Source organism: Amia ocellicauda, chromosome 16, assembly GCF_036373705.1.
Source record: "Amia ocellicauda isolate fAmiCal2 chromosome 16, fAmiCal2.hap1, whole genome shotgun sequence".
NCBI lineage: Eukaryota > Metazoa > Chordata > Actinopteri > Amiiformes > Amiidae > Amia > Amia ocellicauda.
Genome location: NC_089865.1, coordinates 2,032,328 through 2,052,662, shown reverse-complemented (window position 1 = coordinate 2,052,662; position 20,335 = coordinate 2,032,328). Strand labels below are relative to the sequence as shown.

Here is a 20,335-nt window from a genome sequence, read left to right as displayed (position 1 = left end):
GTGGAACCTGGAGTCTTTGATGAAAGAGAAGGAGCCGGATCCGACCCCTGGAAGACCCCTGGGATGACAGTGTAGTCACCTGAGAACGGCCCCCCCCCCATCAGCACCGATCCCTCCCTGGGGAGCTGCGGACCGCTGTGCTCTGACCACCCCCCCGACGTTTGCCCACGCAGGCCATGATCGCTTGCCCACAACGTTTCAGAGAAAAGACCCAGGAGGCGACTGGAGGGGGGCAAGGCACTGCTGGGAAACAGAGAGAGCTGGACAGACACCCACCCCCCGCCCCCCCGGGGGTATCTGGGGTTCAGAGGCGAAGTGGAGACAGGCAGGAGAGGAGGGACGGTCGGGGGTGGGGGCTCGGTTCTTCAGGTTATTAAAGGATGGATTAAAATAAATACGTCAGAGCGGCCGACCACCCCCCAGCCCCCAGAGGGAAATTAAAATGGGAGACATTAGTCAACCGGTCGGGCAGCTGCCCCCCCGAAGCGCCCCCCCCAGGCCCGGCTTGCCCTCGATGCGGGAGGCAGAGCGTGCGCGGAGAGCGCCGCCCCGGGAAACACCCCCAAAGAGGAGACGCGATCACTGCTGTTTACATACGGCAATAATACAAAAATTTAAATAAAGGCAAGTCGTGTGTGTATGTGTGTGCGTGAGAGTGTGTGTGCATCTGTGTGTGTGCATATGCGTGTGTGTGTGTGCGTATGCGTGTCTGTGTGTGTGTGCATGTTCTGTGTGCGTGAGAGTGTGCGTGTGTGTGTGCATGCGAGTGATATAGTCTCATCCCTGCGCACAGCTCTGCCTGTGTCTCCAGGTCGCTCTTCTTCATCTCTCATTCATGTGTCTTTCGTGCCTGCTGTCCTAACCCTAACCCCGTCCGCACTCTTCGCTCGGCCACAGTCTCCAGCAATTAACAACATTTTGTGGCCTGTAGCCCCTCAATCCACGGCAACAACTTATATTAATTACACAAGGACACACAACGAACTGAAGTCTGAATAAAACACCCGGCTAGTGTCCGGTGCCATCGAGTCCCGGGTGACATAAAGACACGCAACGGGAAAGACCGCCGGAGAAAGCAGAGCCACCCCAACCTTGGCGAGAGGTCACGGAGAACTTAATTCTAATTGTCCAATTTGTTTCCAGTTTCACTCAGAAGAAACAAAGAACAAATGAGTGATATATATATATATATATATATATATATATATAGATATAGATATATGGATATATGAATCTAAAGGCCGGTGGTGAGATTTCACTCTGATTTGAAGAGGCTCTTCTGTTCAGCCTGTGTCTCGTTCTGCTCCCTCTGCCTTTGAACCTCCACAAAGGATAAAAAACACTTAAAATAAAATGAAAACGGTGCGAGAAGCGTCTCAGAAGATCACTCCTCACTTTATACCTAATGAGAGTTTTACACTCTTAAAAAACGAGGTACATAACTATTTTATTAAAGTAACGGACTTGCAAGTACTGTTGAAAAAAAAAGATGACGAAATATATATACATATACTCTTCATGGCTTAGCTTCCATTTAATTGAAGATTTTTGTATTATTATTATATACACTCACCTAAAGGATTATTAGGAACACCATACTAATCCTGTGTTTGACCCCCTTTCGCCTTCAGAACTGCCTTAATTCTACGTGGCATTGATTCAACAAGGTGCTGAAAGCATTCTTTAGAAATGTTGGCCCATATTGATAGGATAGCATCTTGCAGTTGATGGAGATTTGTGGGATGCACATCCAGGGCACAAAGCTCCCGTTCCACCACATCCCAAAGATGCTCTATTGGGTTGAGATCTGGTGACTGTGGGGACCAGTTTAGTACAGTGAACTCATTGTCATGTTCAAGAAACCAATTTGAAATGATTCGACCTTTGTGACATGGTGCATTATCCTGCTGGAAGTAGCCATCAGAGGATGGGTACATGGTGGTCATAAAGGGATGGACATGGTCAGAAACAATGCTCAGGTAGACCGTGGCATTTAAACGATGCCCAATTGGCACTAAGGGGCCTAAAGTGTGCCAAGAAAACATCCCCCACACCATTACACCACCACCACCAGCCTGCACAGTGGTAACAAGGCATGATGGATCCATGTTCTCATTCTGTTTACGCCAAATTCTGACTCTACCATCTGAATGTCTCAACAGAAATCGAGACTCATCAGACCAGGCAACATTTTTCCAGTCTTCAACTGTCCAATTTTGGTGAGCTTGTGCAAATTGTAGCCTCTTTTTCCTATTTGTAGTGGAGATGAGTGGTACCCGGTGGGGTCTTCTGCTGTTGTAGCCCATCCGCCTCAAGGTTGTACGTGTTGTGGCTTCACAAATGCTTTGCTGCATACCTCGGTTGTAACGAGTGGTTATTTCAGTCAAAGTTGCTCTTCTATCAGCTTGAATCAGTCGGCCCATTCTCCTCTGACCTCTAGCATCAACAAGGCATTTCCGCCCACAGGACTGCCGCATACTGGATGTTTTTCCCTTTTCACACCATTCTTTGTAAACCCTAGAAATGGTTGTGCGTGAAAATCCCAGTAACTGAGCAGATTCTGAAATACTCAGACCGGCCCGTCTGGCACCAACAACCATGCCACGCTCAAAATTGCTTAAATCACCTTTCTTTCCCATTCAGACATTGAGTTTGGAGTTCAGGAGATTGTCTTGACCAGGACCACACCCTTGAATGCATTGAAGCAACTGCCATGTGATTGGTTGGTTAGATAATTGCATTAATGAGAAATTGAACAGGTGTTCCTAATAATCCTTTAGGTGAGTGTATATTTGCCAGAGGATGACAGTCTTATCTATGGAGATCAGAGGGCCACACTGGCCCCCAGTCGGGCAGGGATAAAACCACGGCCTCCCGCAGTCCTGTCACTCACCCCACAGACAGGAAGCGAGGGGTTAATGCCGATACTGTACGAACATGTCGACACAAAGCACGCAGAGAAGTTGCGTAACAGACGCAGATAAAGATTTAATTATTTCTGTTCCCCCTCAACCTCTATGAGTACGACTCCAGAGGCCACGGGCACGGGAGCTGCACGGCCGTACTGGAGAAGAGGGGAAAACAATGCAGCTAATTAATTTATAAGCTAATTATTTCCACGTATCATTATTTTATCTTTAACGGGAGACGCTGGATCTCATGTCGGCCGGCCGGCTCCCGGGGCTGGAGGTGACAAACAGTCAACTTGCAACCCTCAGTCATCCAGCTATCACAATACATACAATCAGTGACTAACACCGCGCGCAGCACCGCATCCCAGGAAAGGTTATTTTTAAAAGCTGCCCGGGTCTGGCTGTAATGTCTTCAGACAGCCGATGCCCGAGCCCTTTGCGGCGCCGTGACAGTAGCCTGCCGGGGGCCGCCGTCCCCAAATATCCGTCCTCGGCTCAACAGGTGCGGTCAAAGACGGCGGCCGCCGGAGAGTGCGGTCCCCAGCGTTCCCCCAAAACTGCTCTGAACCTCAGCTGCCATTTATAGCAAAAGGGTTTTGGGGTTTTGTGTTGTGAACTGCAGCCAATAAAACCGTCCGTGCCCGTTCAAAAGCCCGCTCGGCACAGCCTTTTTCACAGGTAGTCACACAAATTCAAAAACCGACTGGAATCACCAAAATGATGCCCCCCATAGTCACCCGGGTAATTCTGCTGTGATCGGGGGGCGCTCTGGCCGAACTGCTGTTGCGTTTCATTACGCCAAAAAGAAAGGAACGTTTATATTTATTTTCTACCCCCTGCAGCCCAGCGGTGCATCGGTTAACGAGGATAACTCTGTCCCGCATCCGACCCAGTGGGAAATCCGCTAATTGCCGTTTTAGGGACTATTACCTTATTATTGAGTAATGTACGTCTTTATTAGTCTAACCTTTAATTTCCGTTATAGCCTCTCGGCCCACACTGGAGAGCCGACACTCCCATTACCTTGCTCGGTCGGCCCAGAACTCCTGGCAAGGTTCTGGGATATAATTTGCAATGCAGATAATGAGTAAAAAACAAGAAAAAAAAAAACCTCGGTAAATAAATACAACATATAAAAATTAATTAGAATGAATTTTTAAATGGAAACCTCCTCGGGTCGTGGCTGATCCGTTCTCTCATACAGAGACGCAGATGCGATTCTGACAGGCCTGCGCCCAGGACCCCCTGCAACCACATTTAAGCATTTTACAACTCTAATTGTTATTTAAAGGAAGAAGCGGGGAATCGGGTAAATAAACTCGGAGGCCGTAACTGTGGGCATCGCTGGGATGCGCCCTGCCTCCCCCAGCCGTCTGCCTCTCTCAGCGTCAGCGGCGGGCGAACAGCGGCTGACAGCTGCCTGTCACCACCTCAGCACGGACGCCGCGGCGGAGAGCGGCTAATCGAGCAGAAGACAGAGGGGGCCTCGTGCCACGGAGAGGTTTGTTCTTCGGATGCAAAGCCGATAACCGAATAGACTACCGGACTGCGGTATCAGGCCGCCATAAAACCAAAAGCCCGCCGTCGCAGGGGATAAGAGATACTCATAACATCATAACGGACACCAGAGTGTTGTTTGGGATGATCTGGCCTCCGCAGTTTCCTTCACAGAGAGAAGTGCTTCTTCAGCTGGGAAAGGGTTAAGAGTGGGTGTCAGCCAGCGCTCCCTCTCTCTTCACGCCGAGAAAAAAGGAAAAGACAGGCGCGCTAATTGAAAAATCTAGTGATTTTCTCCCCCTTTCTTTCTCCCTCTCTCCCCCTGCCCTCAAATGAAGCGGGGGCCGAGCGTCGCAGTCTCACAGCAGCCATTAGCTTGATAAACAGTTAAAGCAGCATTAGGAGCCGACAGGCCGATCGATGCCAGATATACGAGAGCAGCGCGGGAGAGGAGAGGCTTACCGACCCCTCCGCCTGCCTCCCTCCGACCCCATCCTCCCCGTCTCACGTCTCCGTCTCCATGAATTTCACCGGCACCCCTGAGACGGTTTGATAGCCTGATAAGGACGGGAGAAAATGTGAAACTCCCTGGTGAAGAGGGGCGGGTAAATCAGAAGCACGCGTCACTCCAGGTGTGTTACAACCACCTGCCCTCACCAGTCCCCCCCCGGTCCTCCACGCAAGCCTTTTGTCTCTCCTTCATTGCCCGTCAGTGCGGCGCTCTGCAGGGCTCACCGGGGACGCTGTGGGGAACGGGTCCCGAGGCGGCCGTTTCCCCGTCACCGCACTTAGGCACCGTAATCGCTTTCTCAGCGCACGGACCCGGCGCGTCACCAGGGCCGTCATAGCTCAGGATGGGCACGGGGGGGGGGGGCAGGACCGTGATCGACATACGCCACACGTGTGGACGGGCCATCACAGACGTGTCACAGACGTGTACGGGTACAGAGCACGCTTTGAGTAAATTAAAGCTTTATTTATTTACTTTTATTGCCTTTTATCCTCCATTTGGTTCAACCCTCACAAACACCAGGAGTTTGTCAGTTTTTCCAACTACATCAACAAAACAACAAAAACTGCAGAGGAGAAGTTAGTTCAAGCTCACTGGAATCATAATAAAAAATACAGTAAGAAGAGTAAAAGCGCTAACGTTGAAGAGCAGCCTGAGCTTGCGCCCTCAGTGCCGGGGTGTGAGGGGGTCAACATGGAGTGAGGGGTCGCGGAGTGAGGGGTCGCGGGGTCAGGGGTCGCGGGGGCGTACCTGTGCTGATGCCCGAGTTGGCGATGACGGTTGCCTCGCTCCACTGGTCGGCGCTGGACACCGAGTACGAGCGCTGGTGCATGCCGTCCGGCCGGCTGTTGAAGGAGACCAGGCTGATGCCGCTGGCCATCTGAGAGGCGGAGGAGCTGCCGGTCACCGTGCCTGCGGGGGGGGCCGGGCGACACGGGGACGAGGGGAGAGGGACAGGGACAGCGTTAGGGCGAGTGAACGGGCGGGGATGAGAGAAAACAAGTGAGAAGAGAAACCGAGAGCCATGTGAGCGAGGGAGTGAGAGCGAGAAATGCAAACGGTGAGAGAGAAGACAGAGCTGGAAGGGAATGTGAGTGAAGCGAGTTGAGAGAGAGCTTTTCCTTGGTGTTGGTTTGATCCCATCCTTTCCGTCCCCCCCCAACCCAAAATGAAGCTCCTGAGAGTTGCGGGGAGGGAAGGGGGTGATGGTGAGGGGGCGTGAGGGCTGAAGCAGGCGGCTGCCGGTCCCTGAGGCCCGAGGACACGGAGCCTCGCACCGCAGGAGGAGAAGTTTAAATCTGATTCACAATTAGATGCCTTAATTAGGAATTACTGCGGCCCTAAAATGAATCAATTAGACGTGAAGGGAGAGGAGAAAATGAGGCCGACGCTGCCCTAAGAATACCACATTTCATCAGCCGCCACTTATCAAACGACGCCGAGGTGTGACGGGCGAGGCAAGGCATCATGGGAAGCCGTGCACAGGGCTTTCCTGGGTCACACGTCTGAGGCACGGCTGAGAAACTCATGGTATTCACCAAGACATGAACAGCCAGCAGGCCGAGAGAAGCACAGAGGAAGAACACCACGCACCTCAGCCCCACGGAGGAGACATCACTTCACTTCCACAAAAAACACAGTTACGCTGAGCCAACAGAATTATCTATTACAAACCTCATTATAAAAAAATGTATGTTTATAGCTGTTTAATACCCTAATGTATCCCAGCAGCTCCGGTTAAAACCACCGCTCTTCTCCGAGTCATAATTATCCGGTTTTTATGGCAGTGGAATGGGACATCAATACTTCTGAGAGCCAGCCGGCTGTCCGGATCGCCTCGGCAGTGAGCGGTACGCTGCGTCGGCACAGAAAACCCTCTAGACCCCACTCCGCCCCCTGGAGGGCATTAATAATCTGCCCTGGCCGGCCACCGCACCTCTGATGCGCGATGAATCCACTCCCCTATCTCCGCAGACGAGCCGTGGTCCGCCCGCCTTTACCCTGTCAGGACGGGTTTGCTTCCGGCTTCTCCGGATCGCATTTTCCACTACAGTTTTCCACATAATTACCGGGAGGAATCGACTCTGGAGAACCCAAACAGCACAGCGGAGGGCACCGCTCTCCAAACGTCACAAGTCACACCGATCTGCCCTCCCTGCCTCGTGTCGAGACCTCTATTCGTGTCTTTTCCTGCTCTAAACAAGCGCCGGGTGGCTCCCGAGCCCGCGGCCCCTGTACGATACGGGGGGTGTGCGGCCCCCTGCCTGGCAACAGACTCTGAGGCACGAGAGGACACAGACGGGTCGGTTCTGTGCCGGCCGTCCACAGGAGGGGGACACTAGCAGGGACCACAGACCCGGGTCTCACCGAGTCTCACAAACACCAGGCCTTCGAGACCCGATTCAAACTGACAATACTGTATAGCGAGATGATAAATAATCAACTATATTATTATTATTACTATTATCTCTAATGAACCCCCCACCTTGATTTACAACAGTCACAACAGAAAACATCAGATCACTGTGAGCTCAATCGAGTCCAGCCCAGTGAAAGAGATCTAGTATCAGTACAAAAGAAACGACACACAACACTTCAAGTGAACTACAACCCCTACACAACACCATACAAAAGCCTGTTGTGGGTTTAGTATTGCGATACTGTTATAGCTCTATATACACACAAAATAAAACACACTAGTCGATATCTGCCCGCTGCACAATGGGAAATGGAAGCAGGAACACACTGTGGTGTTTGTGTCTGCTCTGTTTTGTGCTTGAGGTTGTGCTCATTACAGTCAAAGCTGCCCATTTATTTATTTTATTTTATATTATTGAAATACAGATTACATACTTTAAGATGTACACATATAAACACACAACACAACCCCAGATCTTTGCCTCTCTCTTTCTGTCCCTCTCCTCTTATCCAGTCAGTCATGTCTGACTTCACGGCACAAATAAAAACGAGGTTAGACACCACCCCCCCCGCTCCCGCGCTCCTTAGTGCTGGACTGATGGTCTTCTAATCCCCTGCAAACTAAGTGACTGAGCGCGCTTTAAACAAGCACTTAGAAGTAAAGCTTAAAAAATGTACCTGTTTCTCTGTGATCTATAGCGCGGCGATCTGTCTCGGGGGGGGTGGGGGGCCGCTCCTGTCTGCCTACGGGAATCTCCAGCAAATGAAATGTCACATCTCAATTTAATCTCCTTTGAAATGAATAAATAAGGGTCTCTCGCCTGTAATGAGCACCTTTGGTAAATGGGGAACATTTATATAAAGAAAAAGAGGAGAACTTAAAGGGGGTGGGGGGAGGGATTTGAGTGTGATCTCTCATACAGTGAGAGTTTCATTACTTCTGTACATACATGTGTGTGAGAGTGTCTTATCTATCTATAGATACGTGAATATATATATATATATATATCTATCTATCGATTCTGTGGTTCAGAGACGGTCGACTGGGATTAAAGGGTTTCAGATTCTCTGTGAGGTTCCAGAGACCCCCCCACATCGCAGGGCTTTGGGATTTCAGGGACAACGCGCCCCAACCCACCCCGCGCCACGCACAATGGGGGGATAATGTCTCCTTAAGGACAGCCAATGAGCTGTCAGTCTGCGCGGCCAATTACTCTCCTCCGCGTGTCACTCACAGAGGAGAAATGAGCGCGCCCATTAGCCCGAACCCTCGTGGCACCGCGTGTAATGTACTCCGAGCTCATTAATCCCAGAGCGGGGGAGAGCGCGGCACACGGACTCGCACACAGGCAGGGAGGGGGGGGGAGAGACAGAGAGAAAGAAATAAGTGATTCTCCTCTCCCCTCCTGGATAAAATAACAACACCGAGCTCCAGGCTCTGATCTTTGTGCTTTGTTTTCTCTGTTTTGGTTTTTGGCTTTTTTAAGGAGCACTTGAGAGTTGTTTTAATCTTTAATCATCTCTCTTTGTATTTGTACAATTGTGATTCAAATATAAAAACTAGACAAAAACATCAACTCCTCTATATTATTCATAATTATTATTGTATGGAGAATAATAATGGCTAGGATGAATAACTCTGGGCTGTATTCCTCGAATGTAAAATGGAGACTTAAGGTGAAGCTTCCTAACTTATTTACACACAAGAATAGCAAGAGATGAACTGATGACTTGGAAACAGGCAGAAAACCCACACATTGTCCTCTCTCTCCATATTTATACCAAGTGTGTGAGAATTCTCTCTCTCTCTCTCTCTAACTAACCTCTCATTAGAACCCATTTTTGGAGCCGGCTGAGTGGAGAGAGAAGTCTGATCATATTAATATTCATGACAATAATTAGTATTCTGGGTCACTGAATATTCATGCCATTAGTTTGGTCTTTCTGGCTCCCTTACGCGCCACTGTGCTCATGGGTTAGAGCGGGGGGGTGGGGGATGGAGGTGCTCAAAGTAGTGAGTGGAGGAGAGAAGAGGCCAGTCCACCTCCTCTGCTCCCTCACTACGCGGGGCGCTATAAACCACGACGAGACACTGAAGCGCCGAGAGATGTCCTTCAAATAGGGGGGGAAAGAGCAGCAACCGAAAGAAAACAGAGGGCAAGAGAGCAGCATAGAACGCGATGAAACCAGATTATTTATCCAGAGTAACTGATACCCAGCCATCTGTCCTCCTCCACGGCGCTCGCCCATGTCACGAGGTCTCTGTAGCCGAGCCCCTGGCAGAGCCGGCGATCTGGCATGGCAGCCAGCAGACTCTCCGACACAGACGCCACACCGGGCCGCTGGACTGCACCACCACCACGGCCAAACCCCAGACACACAAACATGCACACGCACACCTTTCCCTCTGAGCATCGGGAAAAAAGGCCATCCTCAAAACCCCAGCAGGGCTCAGTTCAACATACGACTGAAGAGCAAACCCCACATGAGGGCACAGCCAGTCACGCCGATGGTCTGCCACTCCTGCGCACCAGGAGGGACCACATACCAGCGCTCTGTGCCAGCTGCAGGCTGCTCATATCCTTGGCCAGGCCGTTGGTCTTGGGGCTGGAGACGGGGGCGCAGGTGGAGATGGCACGGGGGGGCCTCTTGCCCGGCACCTTCACCGTGGTCCTCAGCAGGTCGATCTCCTTGCCGTGGACGTTCTGCATGTAGTCCTGCCCACAGGGAGAGAGAGAGCGGTTGAGACAGGGACGGCAGCTCTCAGGGCAGGGCGAGGTAAAGAAATGACTCACCAGTGGAAAAAGAGAGAAAAGAAAATATCTCTATACATGAATAAAAAGGGCTCTTCCTAATTTGGAAGCATTGGCACTAAGCAGGGTTGATTGGGACCAGGTTTAGACCCAGCAGTGAGGTGTGAAGGACGACATTTGAGGGACGTGGACACAGACGCCAAAGCATTCAAAAGCGAATCCAGACTCGGGAAGGACCCCCCACTCATTTGTGGAGCCGAGGCGGGGGTCGCTGTGAGAAAACAACTATTTAATACACACAAAATTCAAGATGAAGGGGATTAAAAGAAAAAAAGACAAGTCGGACCCTGTGAATAAACGCTGTATCGTTAGTCGACGGGGGGCTGGCGAGGTTAGGACTGCAAAGACCCCTGGGAAAGGGCCACACCACGCCAGTGTCCAGCAGCCTCACGGGGGGCCGCTGTTTAAAGGCAACATTAACAATGCAGATGGGGTAGAGGCGACGCTCACATCAACAGATCGACTGGCAGCTCCCTGACACTGAGGTGTAAATCCCTCCCACACGACACACCACCCCACACACGGGCCACATCCGCCCCCCGCACCCCCGCCGCCCGACCGCTGCGCTGATCTGCATGTACAACTTGTTACAAAGATCGCGGTCTGGCACAAAAAAGTACAATTGAAATGAAAGCCACACAGAGACATGGAAGAGAAGGAGCGGCCTCTCCCCACAGGAGGCAGACGGAGAGGGCAATTCAAAGCCAAGTGCTCTTGACGCCGCCTAACAAGCCACCAGAGAGCTCTTCAGCCGCGGCCCCAGAAGGGCCATCCGAGCGCCGCAACAGCTTGAAAGAGGTAATTGCATCTCCATTTGCATTTCGTGTTGTTCATCATCTGTGCATCGTAAAAGGGGGAGGCTTGCGTTAGCGGGGGCTGACAATCCCCTCACCCCGGGAGCGGGCGAGCGAGCGGCCACATGCAATCCTGGGGGGGGTGTGGAGTGTGTGTGTGTGTGTGGGGGCGGGGGGGCACGTTCAAGGTCAGGGCGGTCCACTTCACTGCGCTGACTTTGATCGTCTCTTCAATGTCGACGGGAGACCAGGGCATTGTTTGAATGTTTTAGGATTAGGATTTTTTTTGACACTGTGTGTGTGTGTAGGGGTGGGGGGGGTGTTGGTGTGGTGTACAGGGTGTGTGTGAGGGGGGGGAATGCTAGAGTTTGCTACTAATTATGTTGCATCTATTGCCATCCACTTAATTAGCTGCATTAATGTGATTTCTTTGCGCATAGTCAAGCAATTAAGAGCTATGATTGAGTTTCATTCAATTAGCCTCAAACAAACACTCTAATTGATGCCTGTGCTGCAGATGAGATGTGATCAGGGAAAACCTGCTAGCTGTTGAGAGCACTTGACAGGGCTTTGTCGGGGGGGGGGGAGCACTCATCTCTTTCACCCCTGACAGTCGGCGCTGCTCTCCCGCGACTCGCCCCCCCCGCCACCCCCCGCTGTCCGGACACCAATCTCCCGCACCGAGTCGGCCGAGCTCTGCGGTGATGGGCGCACAATGGCGGCGGGCCGGGCTGCTGTCAGGGCCGGCTGGCATGTTGTTTTCCTGGCTATAATAAGTTGCGTTCTGTCGCTGCGCAGTCTTTCACAGGGCCCTCACAGAGCGAGAGGCCAATTTATTTTCAATGCCGCGCACACACACACACACACAAGAGGCACAGGAGCGGTTTTCCTGTAATTGACTAACATTCGAGAGTGCGCGCCCGCGGGGAAGTCTATTACTGGCTCTTTATTTCCGTTAACAAACTTTGAAGTGGACTAAGTGCAGTGCTGCACAGCGCCCGTGCACAGCGTCGCAGTGGCCTGGTGTGCCGGTGCCGGGACTGGGAGCTGCTGTGCGGTCGGGCTCCTCCATGTGTAATGGAGCTCATTACCGGTGATGTCACACCTCAACCCTCTTTTTTGGCTGATCAACTTTTTTAATTAAGAAAAATAAAATAAACTGAACTTCAGAAACAGTGACGCAACGACGAGATGGAAAAACAGAAAAATGGCAGGAAAAACAAATAAAACAACTGCTTTTGAATGCTCTGGGTACCACCCTTGCGGAGCTCAGATGGGATCCCTTCTCATGGCTTTAACTTTTAAAGCTCATGGCGGAGGCCGGGTTTCCGCAGGGGGAGACACTCACGTGGAGGCTGGGGTGGTAGGTGAGCAGCCCGTTGTCACACAGGGTGACGTACTTCTTCTTCCACTCCTTGTTCAGGGACTTGCCGCTTCTCTTCAGGAGCATCCCCTAGAGAGAGAGAGAGGGGGAAAAGTTAGGAGACTGCAGAAGATGAAGCAGCCCTTCAGAGCAACTTCTGTAAAACATCACCGATTCCGTGTGCGTTTTGCTTTTTAAATCACCTCTGCTGCTAACGGAGGGGCAGAATTGAGCGTGACACGCCTCCCCAAGCCACCACCAACATGTATTGATAGCTCTTTGTCCATCTGGGAAAGTCACTTGTAAACGACACCGAGCACCGAGGGAACCGGGTGCCGACCCTCGACTGACCCCTGCAGCACCTGACCCCTGGGGGTGTCGAGCCATTGTGATCTCCCGACCAGACAACAGGGCCGCATCAAAGCCACAGTGATCGCCTGGACCTGGAGCAACAGATCCCAATCTCGAGAAACCACAGACCCCCGCCCCCCACAGCACCACGACATATTCCTGCATCACACACCCTCTGCGATCCCTGACCGGCCCACCTCAGACCCCCGCATGAGATCCAATACAAGCCACTCACCCCCACCCGGCGCCACAAAAATAACTGTCGCCTGCCAGCGTGGGGCTTGAACACTCCTCACAGTCTCACAGAAGGACGCTGCTGCTGACAAGCTTGTGTGTTGTGTGTGAGAGAGTGTGTTTAGCTTTTTTGGAGATTTTTCTTTCCTACATTTTCCTTGTCTACAAACGCACCTAAACCTGTTCACTTACACATGGTCAGGCACACTGTCAGAGGTGTGTGTGTGTGTAAGGAGGGTTAGGTTACAATCTGTGCAGTTAAAAAACACACACACACACACACACACACACAGCTCAACAGTGCAGGTGTGTTGTCTGTAAACAGTGGAATCAAACAGGAAGTGGACTGAATCACTGCAGCACAATGAGATGCCAAGTTGTTGCAATTAAATCTATAATTGCAGAGAGAGAGGGAAGAAAAAAAAAAAGAAAAAGCAAACACGATTCCCCTGCAACCCATTATTTACTAATGACTTAATTAGTCCCAAATCTTCCCGAATTTGTTTGAAGGCGAAATCGCCCCCGAGGCGCAAAGCGATCTCTTACGTCTCGTCGGCGCTGACTGGGCCCTGCTGGACTCGGAGACCCGGACAGGACAGCGAGAAAAACGAGCCACCGGCACTAAAAATACCCCGCCGCGGCCGGGAAGGAGTTAACCCTCAGACCCGCGCCGGTTTCTATTTCAGGACGGGGACACGTCGTAACTCAGCAGAGAGAGCTCAACTGTGTCAAAAAAAAAAAAGCATTTCTTCTTGATTTCGTCTCCTCCAGCACCACTGTGTTGCATCATTTAGTGCGTGTGTGCGATTCTCTCCATTATTTTTTATTTTTTGCATCCTTCCCCCCCGCATCCTGCCAGGGTTTGGCATTCATCAAGAGTTACATCAGAAAGCCTGAGCAGAACTGGGGATTTTTTGGACAAAATTAACTGTGTGTGTGTGTGTGTGTGTGTCTGTCAGTGTGTGCATGCATTTGTGCGTGTCTGTGTGTGTGTGCATCTGTCCGAGTGTCTGGTTTGTGTGTCTGTCTGGGTATGTGTGTGTGTGTCTGTTTGCGTCTCTGTCTGTCGGTGTGTGTGTGCGTCTGTGCAGCTCTGTCGGAGTCCCAGTTCGATCATGGAAACTCACTCCCCTCCTGCTTAAACACCCTCTGCAGAACACGGACTGAAAACCGACACGAGAGCCGAGCGTGGCGTGGCAGGCAGGCAGGCAGGCAGGCAGGGCGGCTAGCCGGCCCAGAGCCCCATTGCGGGGGATCGACTTTGCGCTGCTCTTTTGGTTACTTTCAAGAAGTGCTTACCTCTCACGCCTTAAATATCTTGCAATGTTAATGTAATAAATGTTAAGTGCTATAGGAAATCCATAGTGCAGTATCTCGCAGCGCCCAGGGGCTGTGATAAAACGGCGCTCATAAATTTATATTAAAACCCTGTTCAATAGCAATTATTTACCAACAAAGATTTATTGATCCGGCTTTTAGGGGAGGGGGGGAAGGGAGACGGCGGTCAGTAACTGAGCCAATCAGTCATCCGGCCGGGGGTGTGTGTGTGAGAGAGAGGCTGAGGGGGGGATGTTCAGCCACGGCACAACCATGTCCACAATCAAAGCCTGGCGATCGTTATAGCCGCAGGGCGAGGTGTCAGTGACAGCGGCGCGAGTGTGGCCGGGAGCGCGGCTGAGCTGGAGCGGCGGGTCGCATCGCCGATCAATATGGCCCTCGGCCTCACAGCCAGGCCGCGCTATCGGCAAGCTCATCACCGTGGCATTGATTCAGACCCACACAGGGCCCCCCCAGAGGAACGGTGCGGTGCTGCTCCTGCCAGGTACTGCATTGTTGGTGTGTCGTGCCGTGTCGGTGGCGGGTTGTGTTTGAGGTGAAGGTTGGTTGCAGAAGCAGGTGAGGTTGACCCCGTTTACTGCTGTCAGAGTCGTGCGCTACACAAAGTAGGTCGCCTAAGAAGCTTTTTATGAATCATTTTGATATATTTTCGGTGCACAAAAATGGCGCTGGGCCTGCGGAGCCACAGGACGAGGGATGGCAGTTTCCTACGTTCTGTGGCCCCAAGTCACCCTGGTCGGCAGGTACGATGACGCACTGGGCTGCTGCCGGGCTGGAGCTCATTACTCCCATTAGGGCAGGAATGCGAGATATGGCACAGAGCCGCTACGTGTGTCCCTGTCCCCCCCTGGGCTTCACTGATGGCTCAACTCACGGCACGGCGCTCCACCCGAGTCACCGTCTTTCACAATCAGATTGATTCGTACAGCCGCGTTGTGCAGGCAGGCCAGGGTGTGAATGGTCTCTCCAATGAAACCAACCGATGTGGAGACATAAATACAGGAGCCAAAACAAGCCACAGAACGTAGACGTATGTGTATATAAATAATAAATCAATCAATCCATCAAAAAGTGTGTTTAGGTGCATTAGTACACTGGCCATCAACGCGCTCTCCTACGCACATCAGGCCAAGCTGACTGGCTGTTTAACACGCCGCCGCCCACACTTCATTTGAGCTAAATTCATTAGGCAAAGGGGAAATAAAACTGCCCGCTGATTAGCAATTACAGAGTATCTGCTACATGAGTCACAGCACTGGACTTGTTAAACATTAACGGTGAAGACAGGGAGAATTACTAGCTGGCAACGGCGCCGAGTCGCAGTTCCTAACTTTGAAGCGCTGGGTCCAGTCCGGCACTGGGTTGTGTGTGGAAATGGTGACCCAAACGTCAGCAAAACGAGGACATTTTAATCTGATACATTTATCCAGTCATGCAGAGGCGACCAAAGGATGCTCGTGTTCAGACGTTGAAGAGTTTGTAGCTAATTTTCTGCCACTGGCTGCGACCAGGTTTTGCTGGAGATGGTAAACAGCCGACGATCTCCGCACACCCCGACTGAAGGACCTGGTTATTTTCGTGTTAGGTTCTTTAGGACCTTTTATTTATTTACTTATTTCAAGTTGAAACAGTTGGGCCTCTGTGTTTGCTTCTCTCTTCTCTCTCTCCAGAGTTGAAAGCAGAGGGGTGGAGGCGTGCCCCTCGCTCCCGGGGGTCTGTGTCAGGTGGTAGCTGTCTGCCTCCCCCGGCGCGCCCGCCGTTGAGTGGCACACTAATTGAGTCGTTAGGGTGTGCGCCGGTCCCGGGGTCGAGACGCCGCGGAGCCACACTGCCACGCCACCTACCCAGCCGCCTCTTCCGAACCCGTGACCCGGCCGTCATTAGCGCCACTGTGCCGCGGCTCAGATCACACGGCCGGCGGCTTCAAACGCGGCCACCCGGAGTGCCGAGCGCCTCACCTCCATGTCCGGCTCTCGAGCAGTAATTGGCCGTAACCTGCAGCCTCTCGGATGCTGGCAGTCATTTGCAGGAGAGAAGAGGGAAGCTGCGTCCCCCCCAACACACACAGCTCTCCACCACCCATCCACAGACACACACACACACAACAAAAGACCTCTCTTTAAATGCAACTGCTTAGACAGGGTTTCCTTTCCTCTCTGCCACCATCTCTCTCTCTCCCCGTTGGTCTCTGTCTAGCAGCTCTAAAACACGGGTGAAAAGTGACACGGGTGTCTGCTGGCAGCAACCAAGCCGTCACTGACTGCAAACTTAATAAAGAGGCGCCAGCAGCTCCCAGCATGGGGGGGTTAAGGTAGGCAGCCCCTCCGCATCACACTGCACTCAACTAACTGACCCATCTCTCTCAAGCGTCCCCACTATTGTGGTTGCCGTTTATTAAATTTCCTCATCCGTCGAGGCGATGACAAGCGATCATTTCCCACGAGAGGCTAATTGAATGCCACGCCGGCCCGGTGATGGTGGCTATTTTTCATTATCGAAGATCCCTGGCGATGACACGTTCGCCACCTTATTGCCACCTGTGGTGCCTTGATGGTGCACAGGGTCTTACACTGCCCAAAAATATATTAATGGATCATTTAAATCTCTTCTCCTGCTACATGGTGGGTGTGTCATGAATCCGAATGCAACTGCGTTTATTATACGCATGTGGAGAGGCGTGACACACATACTCGCACAAACACGCACACACGAGTTTCAGAGACAACCTCGGATCAAAAGTACAACAGAAGCTACATGCGGGTGAATCTTTTACGGCTCTAGTGTGACAATAGAAATTAAAATAAATCCCCCGTCTCTCAGGATTCCCGCAGCGGCCCGACTCCAGTCCTGGGGGGCTGCAGCCCAGTACAGATTACAAGTCTCTTTAAACTGTCGACAACCTGGGAAAAAGAGAATTACACCAGGACCAATTAAGTAAATAATTAGTTCGATCGCGTAATTAAGAGCTCAGGAATAAAGAAAAAAGGAGAATCTGCAGCCCTTTGAGGAACAACATCAGGTCCAACACCATGAAGGACTATGGCCCTGCGGCACAACAGCCTGACACACACACACACACACACACACACACACACATGCACACACACGCACACACACAGACACACACTCACAATCACGCACACACACACACACACACGCACAGACACACACACACGCACAGACACACACACACACGCACAGACACACACACACACGCACAGACACAGACACACACGCACACACAGACACACACACACAGACACACACACGCTAACCCCAGAGAATTATGTGAAAAAAAGGTGGGGGGGAGAAAAAAGAAAAGGCAAGGAAAGGAAAGGAAGCCAGATCCAATTTAGTTCAGCGCATTGTTCGTCCCCCCCTTCCTTCAGAACGGAGAGTAAATTAAAAGCCCCTTTTGTCTGGACTCGGCGCACTGACCAGCGGTCTCTCTGTGCGGTGGGCCGGTCCAGCCGCCGGGATGTCAGTCACAACGGGGGCGGCGCGGGGTGACTGACACCGCCTGAAAGCCGGGCTCTGCTATCGCTCGGCCCATCTGAGCGCACCGCCCGCCCCCCGGCGCCGGCGCCCCATTCATCATCCGGCCGGACAGCGGGGTTGATTGTGCGCCGACACCAGGGCCCACAGAGATGCAGCCACACACGTGTGTCACAGAAACACACAAGACAATGGGTAAACGCACACCAAGAAACAGAACACAACAACTCTGCACCATAAGGAGACCAAGTCACGGGGCCGGGCTCACTGCCACATGCTTAGACACACTGCCACATGCATAGACACACGCTTAGACACACAGCCACACGCTTAGAGACATTGCCACACGTTTAGAGACACGCTTAGACACACAGCCACACACTGGAGCACAAACTCCAGACACAGAGACACACAGACCTCAACAAACAGACCTGGAGACACACAGAGAAACACACACACACACACACTGCAGCACCCAGGGGACCCCAGATAAGGTCGCCCTGACAATCCAAGGACAAAGAAGGGCAGGCCCCAGGGAGAGAGGCGAGGGAGAGATAAAATAAAATACAGAGGGGAAAAAAAAGAAAAGGAAAAAAAGGAAAGATTCTCTGCTACTGATTTATCTGATGAGTGTTCTGGGTAATTAATTATAAACTCAATTATCCAAACCTTACTTCAGCAGTCTCAATTCATTAGGAGATAAAACCTCACCCTGCTCTCATATTTGACAACGAGAAAGAAAGAAGAAATCAAGATGGAGGGGGAAAAAAAATAAAAAAACTCTTAATCCTGTACTGTGGGGTTCGGGTTTGCGGTTTGAACCAACAGCTCTATAGGCAGCGTCGGCTCGTGTGCTGGGTTCGGTCTGAGGCTGAGAGCCGGGAAGAGAAACACACTGATCTCCAAAAGAACCGATTCCTCCGGCACGGAAAACACCTTTAAACCCTCTTTAAACACCGGACCAATAAGACATCAAACTCGATAAAAAGCCATGCTGAGCACTGGCGACCGTGTCCAGTTCTTGGCGTATCCAAACCCACTGATTTTTGTGGCAGTGCTTTTGGGAGGATCCCAACTGAAGCCCTACAAAATACGTTACACACACACACACACACACGGGAAGACAAACTCCCGCCACGGTCACCGAATTATGCCTTTGGAATCCTGCAGGAGAGGATTCTGGGAGTCACGTTGGTGTGTTGAATTAATTCACATATCACTAAAAGATTTAACAACAATAATAATCTGAAGAATGAAGCCGAGTGAGTGTGAGAGGCATCGCGGCAGGGGGAACAGTGCGGGGGGGCAGCGCGGCAGGGGGAACAGCGCAGCAGGGGGGGCAGTGCAGAGAGAGAGAGAGGCGGCTGCCTGCAGGGCCCACCGCCCCCCCACCGCACGGCACCAGAGGACGCTCTTCCTGGGGAACGAGGGGCTCCTGAAATCCGGCGGCAGGCAGATCTTGTCCTTCTCGTTAAACACTTGATAGCAGGTCTTTAATATTCACCGTCTTAATTAGGACCGCAGTTAATTTCATTAAATTCTTTCGCTGCTAAATGAAGCAGATTATGAGACATCTTTTATTGCGAGGCGTGAAATTACAGCCTGTGCACTGCCAATGGCAGAGTGAAACTAATGAATTACAGGGTAAATAACACCCGAATTAACCATCCAATGTAACTCTGCACGCGGCCCTGCGCTGGCGCCGCTCGGAGACACCGCGGCGCTGGAGGGCGCTGGTCCGCTGGAACACACGGGCGCGTTCGAGACAAAAAACGAGTTGGAAAAGTGACAGAAACCGTTAAAGTTATACTACAACATCATACACAATTATACTACTACTACTAACAATAATAATAATAATAATAATGAGCATTACTGTAATTACTTAATTACTCGTTAGTATTTGATAAGGTTTCATATTTTGGATTACTGTTGCGTAAGGCTGGAAGAATTGTAAAACATGCCGCAGAGACTGAAGACATTTTTAAACACTGACGGGAGCTGGGTTGCCATAATAATGTGCTGCTAATAGCAATGATGTTTGTGGCACACAGGGACCAGGGTTTGCCGAAACGAAGATGGGAAGGTCTTCATCGCACAGGCTTCAGAGATCACAGAGGACAGGGCAGCACCGACTGCACCTTCGGCCCAGGGAGGCCGTCTGGAGTCGGGCTCGGTGGCCCGGCCGTGGAGTCCCGCTCCGGGGTTGACTGACTGGCGTAATAAACACAGAATCAATCGGCCGCGACCAGATAAACAGCCCGTCTCCGACGCTGAGGTCCGTCAGCAGGCCCGGCCACTGATATCTCAGTCACACACTGACAAGCGCCGGCCACAACCGGTTGGCTACAGGAGCATGCTTTGCTCCGAGCATTCATCACCGGTGGTGCCGGAGAGATCGTTGATTACACCGCAATACAGTGCGCCATCAGGACCGGAGCACATTCCTCTGGGGGAGAGATGGCGTCCGATGGCTCTCAGTGGGGAGTTTTTCCCAAGCCCACCGCGGTGCCGCCACGGCTGAGCTGCCACGCCTCTCGTCCTGCGTCTCTGGGATCCGGGGGCGCCGTTGTAAATTAATTTGTTAAACGCTCGTGCAAAATGCCTTC

The 20,335-nt window shown here is 51.7% G+C and overlaps 1 protein-coding gene across 3 annotated transcripts in view; it reads right to left on the bottom strand.

Moving 5' to 3' along the window:
• agap1 (ArfGAP with GTPase domain, ankyrin repeat and PH domain 1) overlaps nt 1–20,335 on the bottom strand; it is a 158,748-nt gene that overhangs the window by 38,884 nt on the left and 99,529 nt on the right. For 2 of the 3 annotated variants that reach the window (XM_066688570.1, XM_066688568.1), the window contains exons 10-12: nt 12,294–12,398; nt 9,887–10,055; nt 5,671–5,832 (exon numbers count right to left, since the gene is read on the bottom strand). In XM_066688570.1, coding sequence (XP_066544667.1) covers nt 5,671–5,832; nt 9,887–10,055; nt 12,294–12,398 — 436 coding nt within the window. The remainder of the gene's footprint in view (nt 1–5,670; nt 5,833–9,886; nt 10,056–12,293; nt 12,399–20,335) is intronic. The other variant, XM_066688569.1, reaches the window with a different exon arrangement.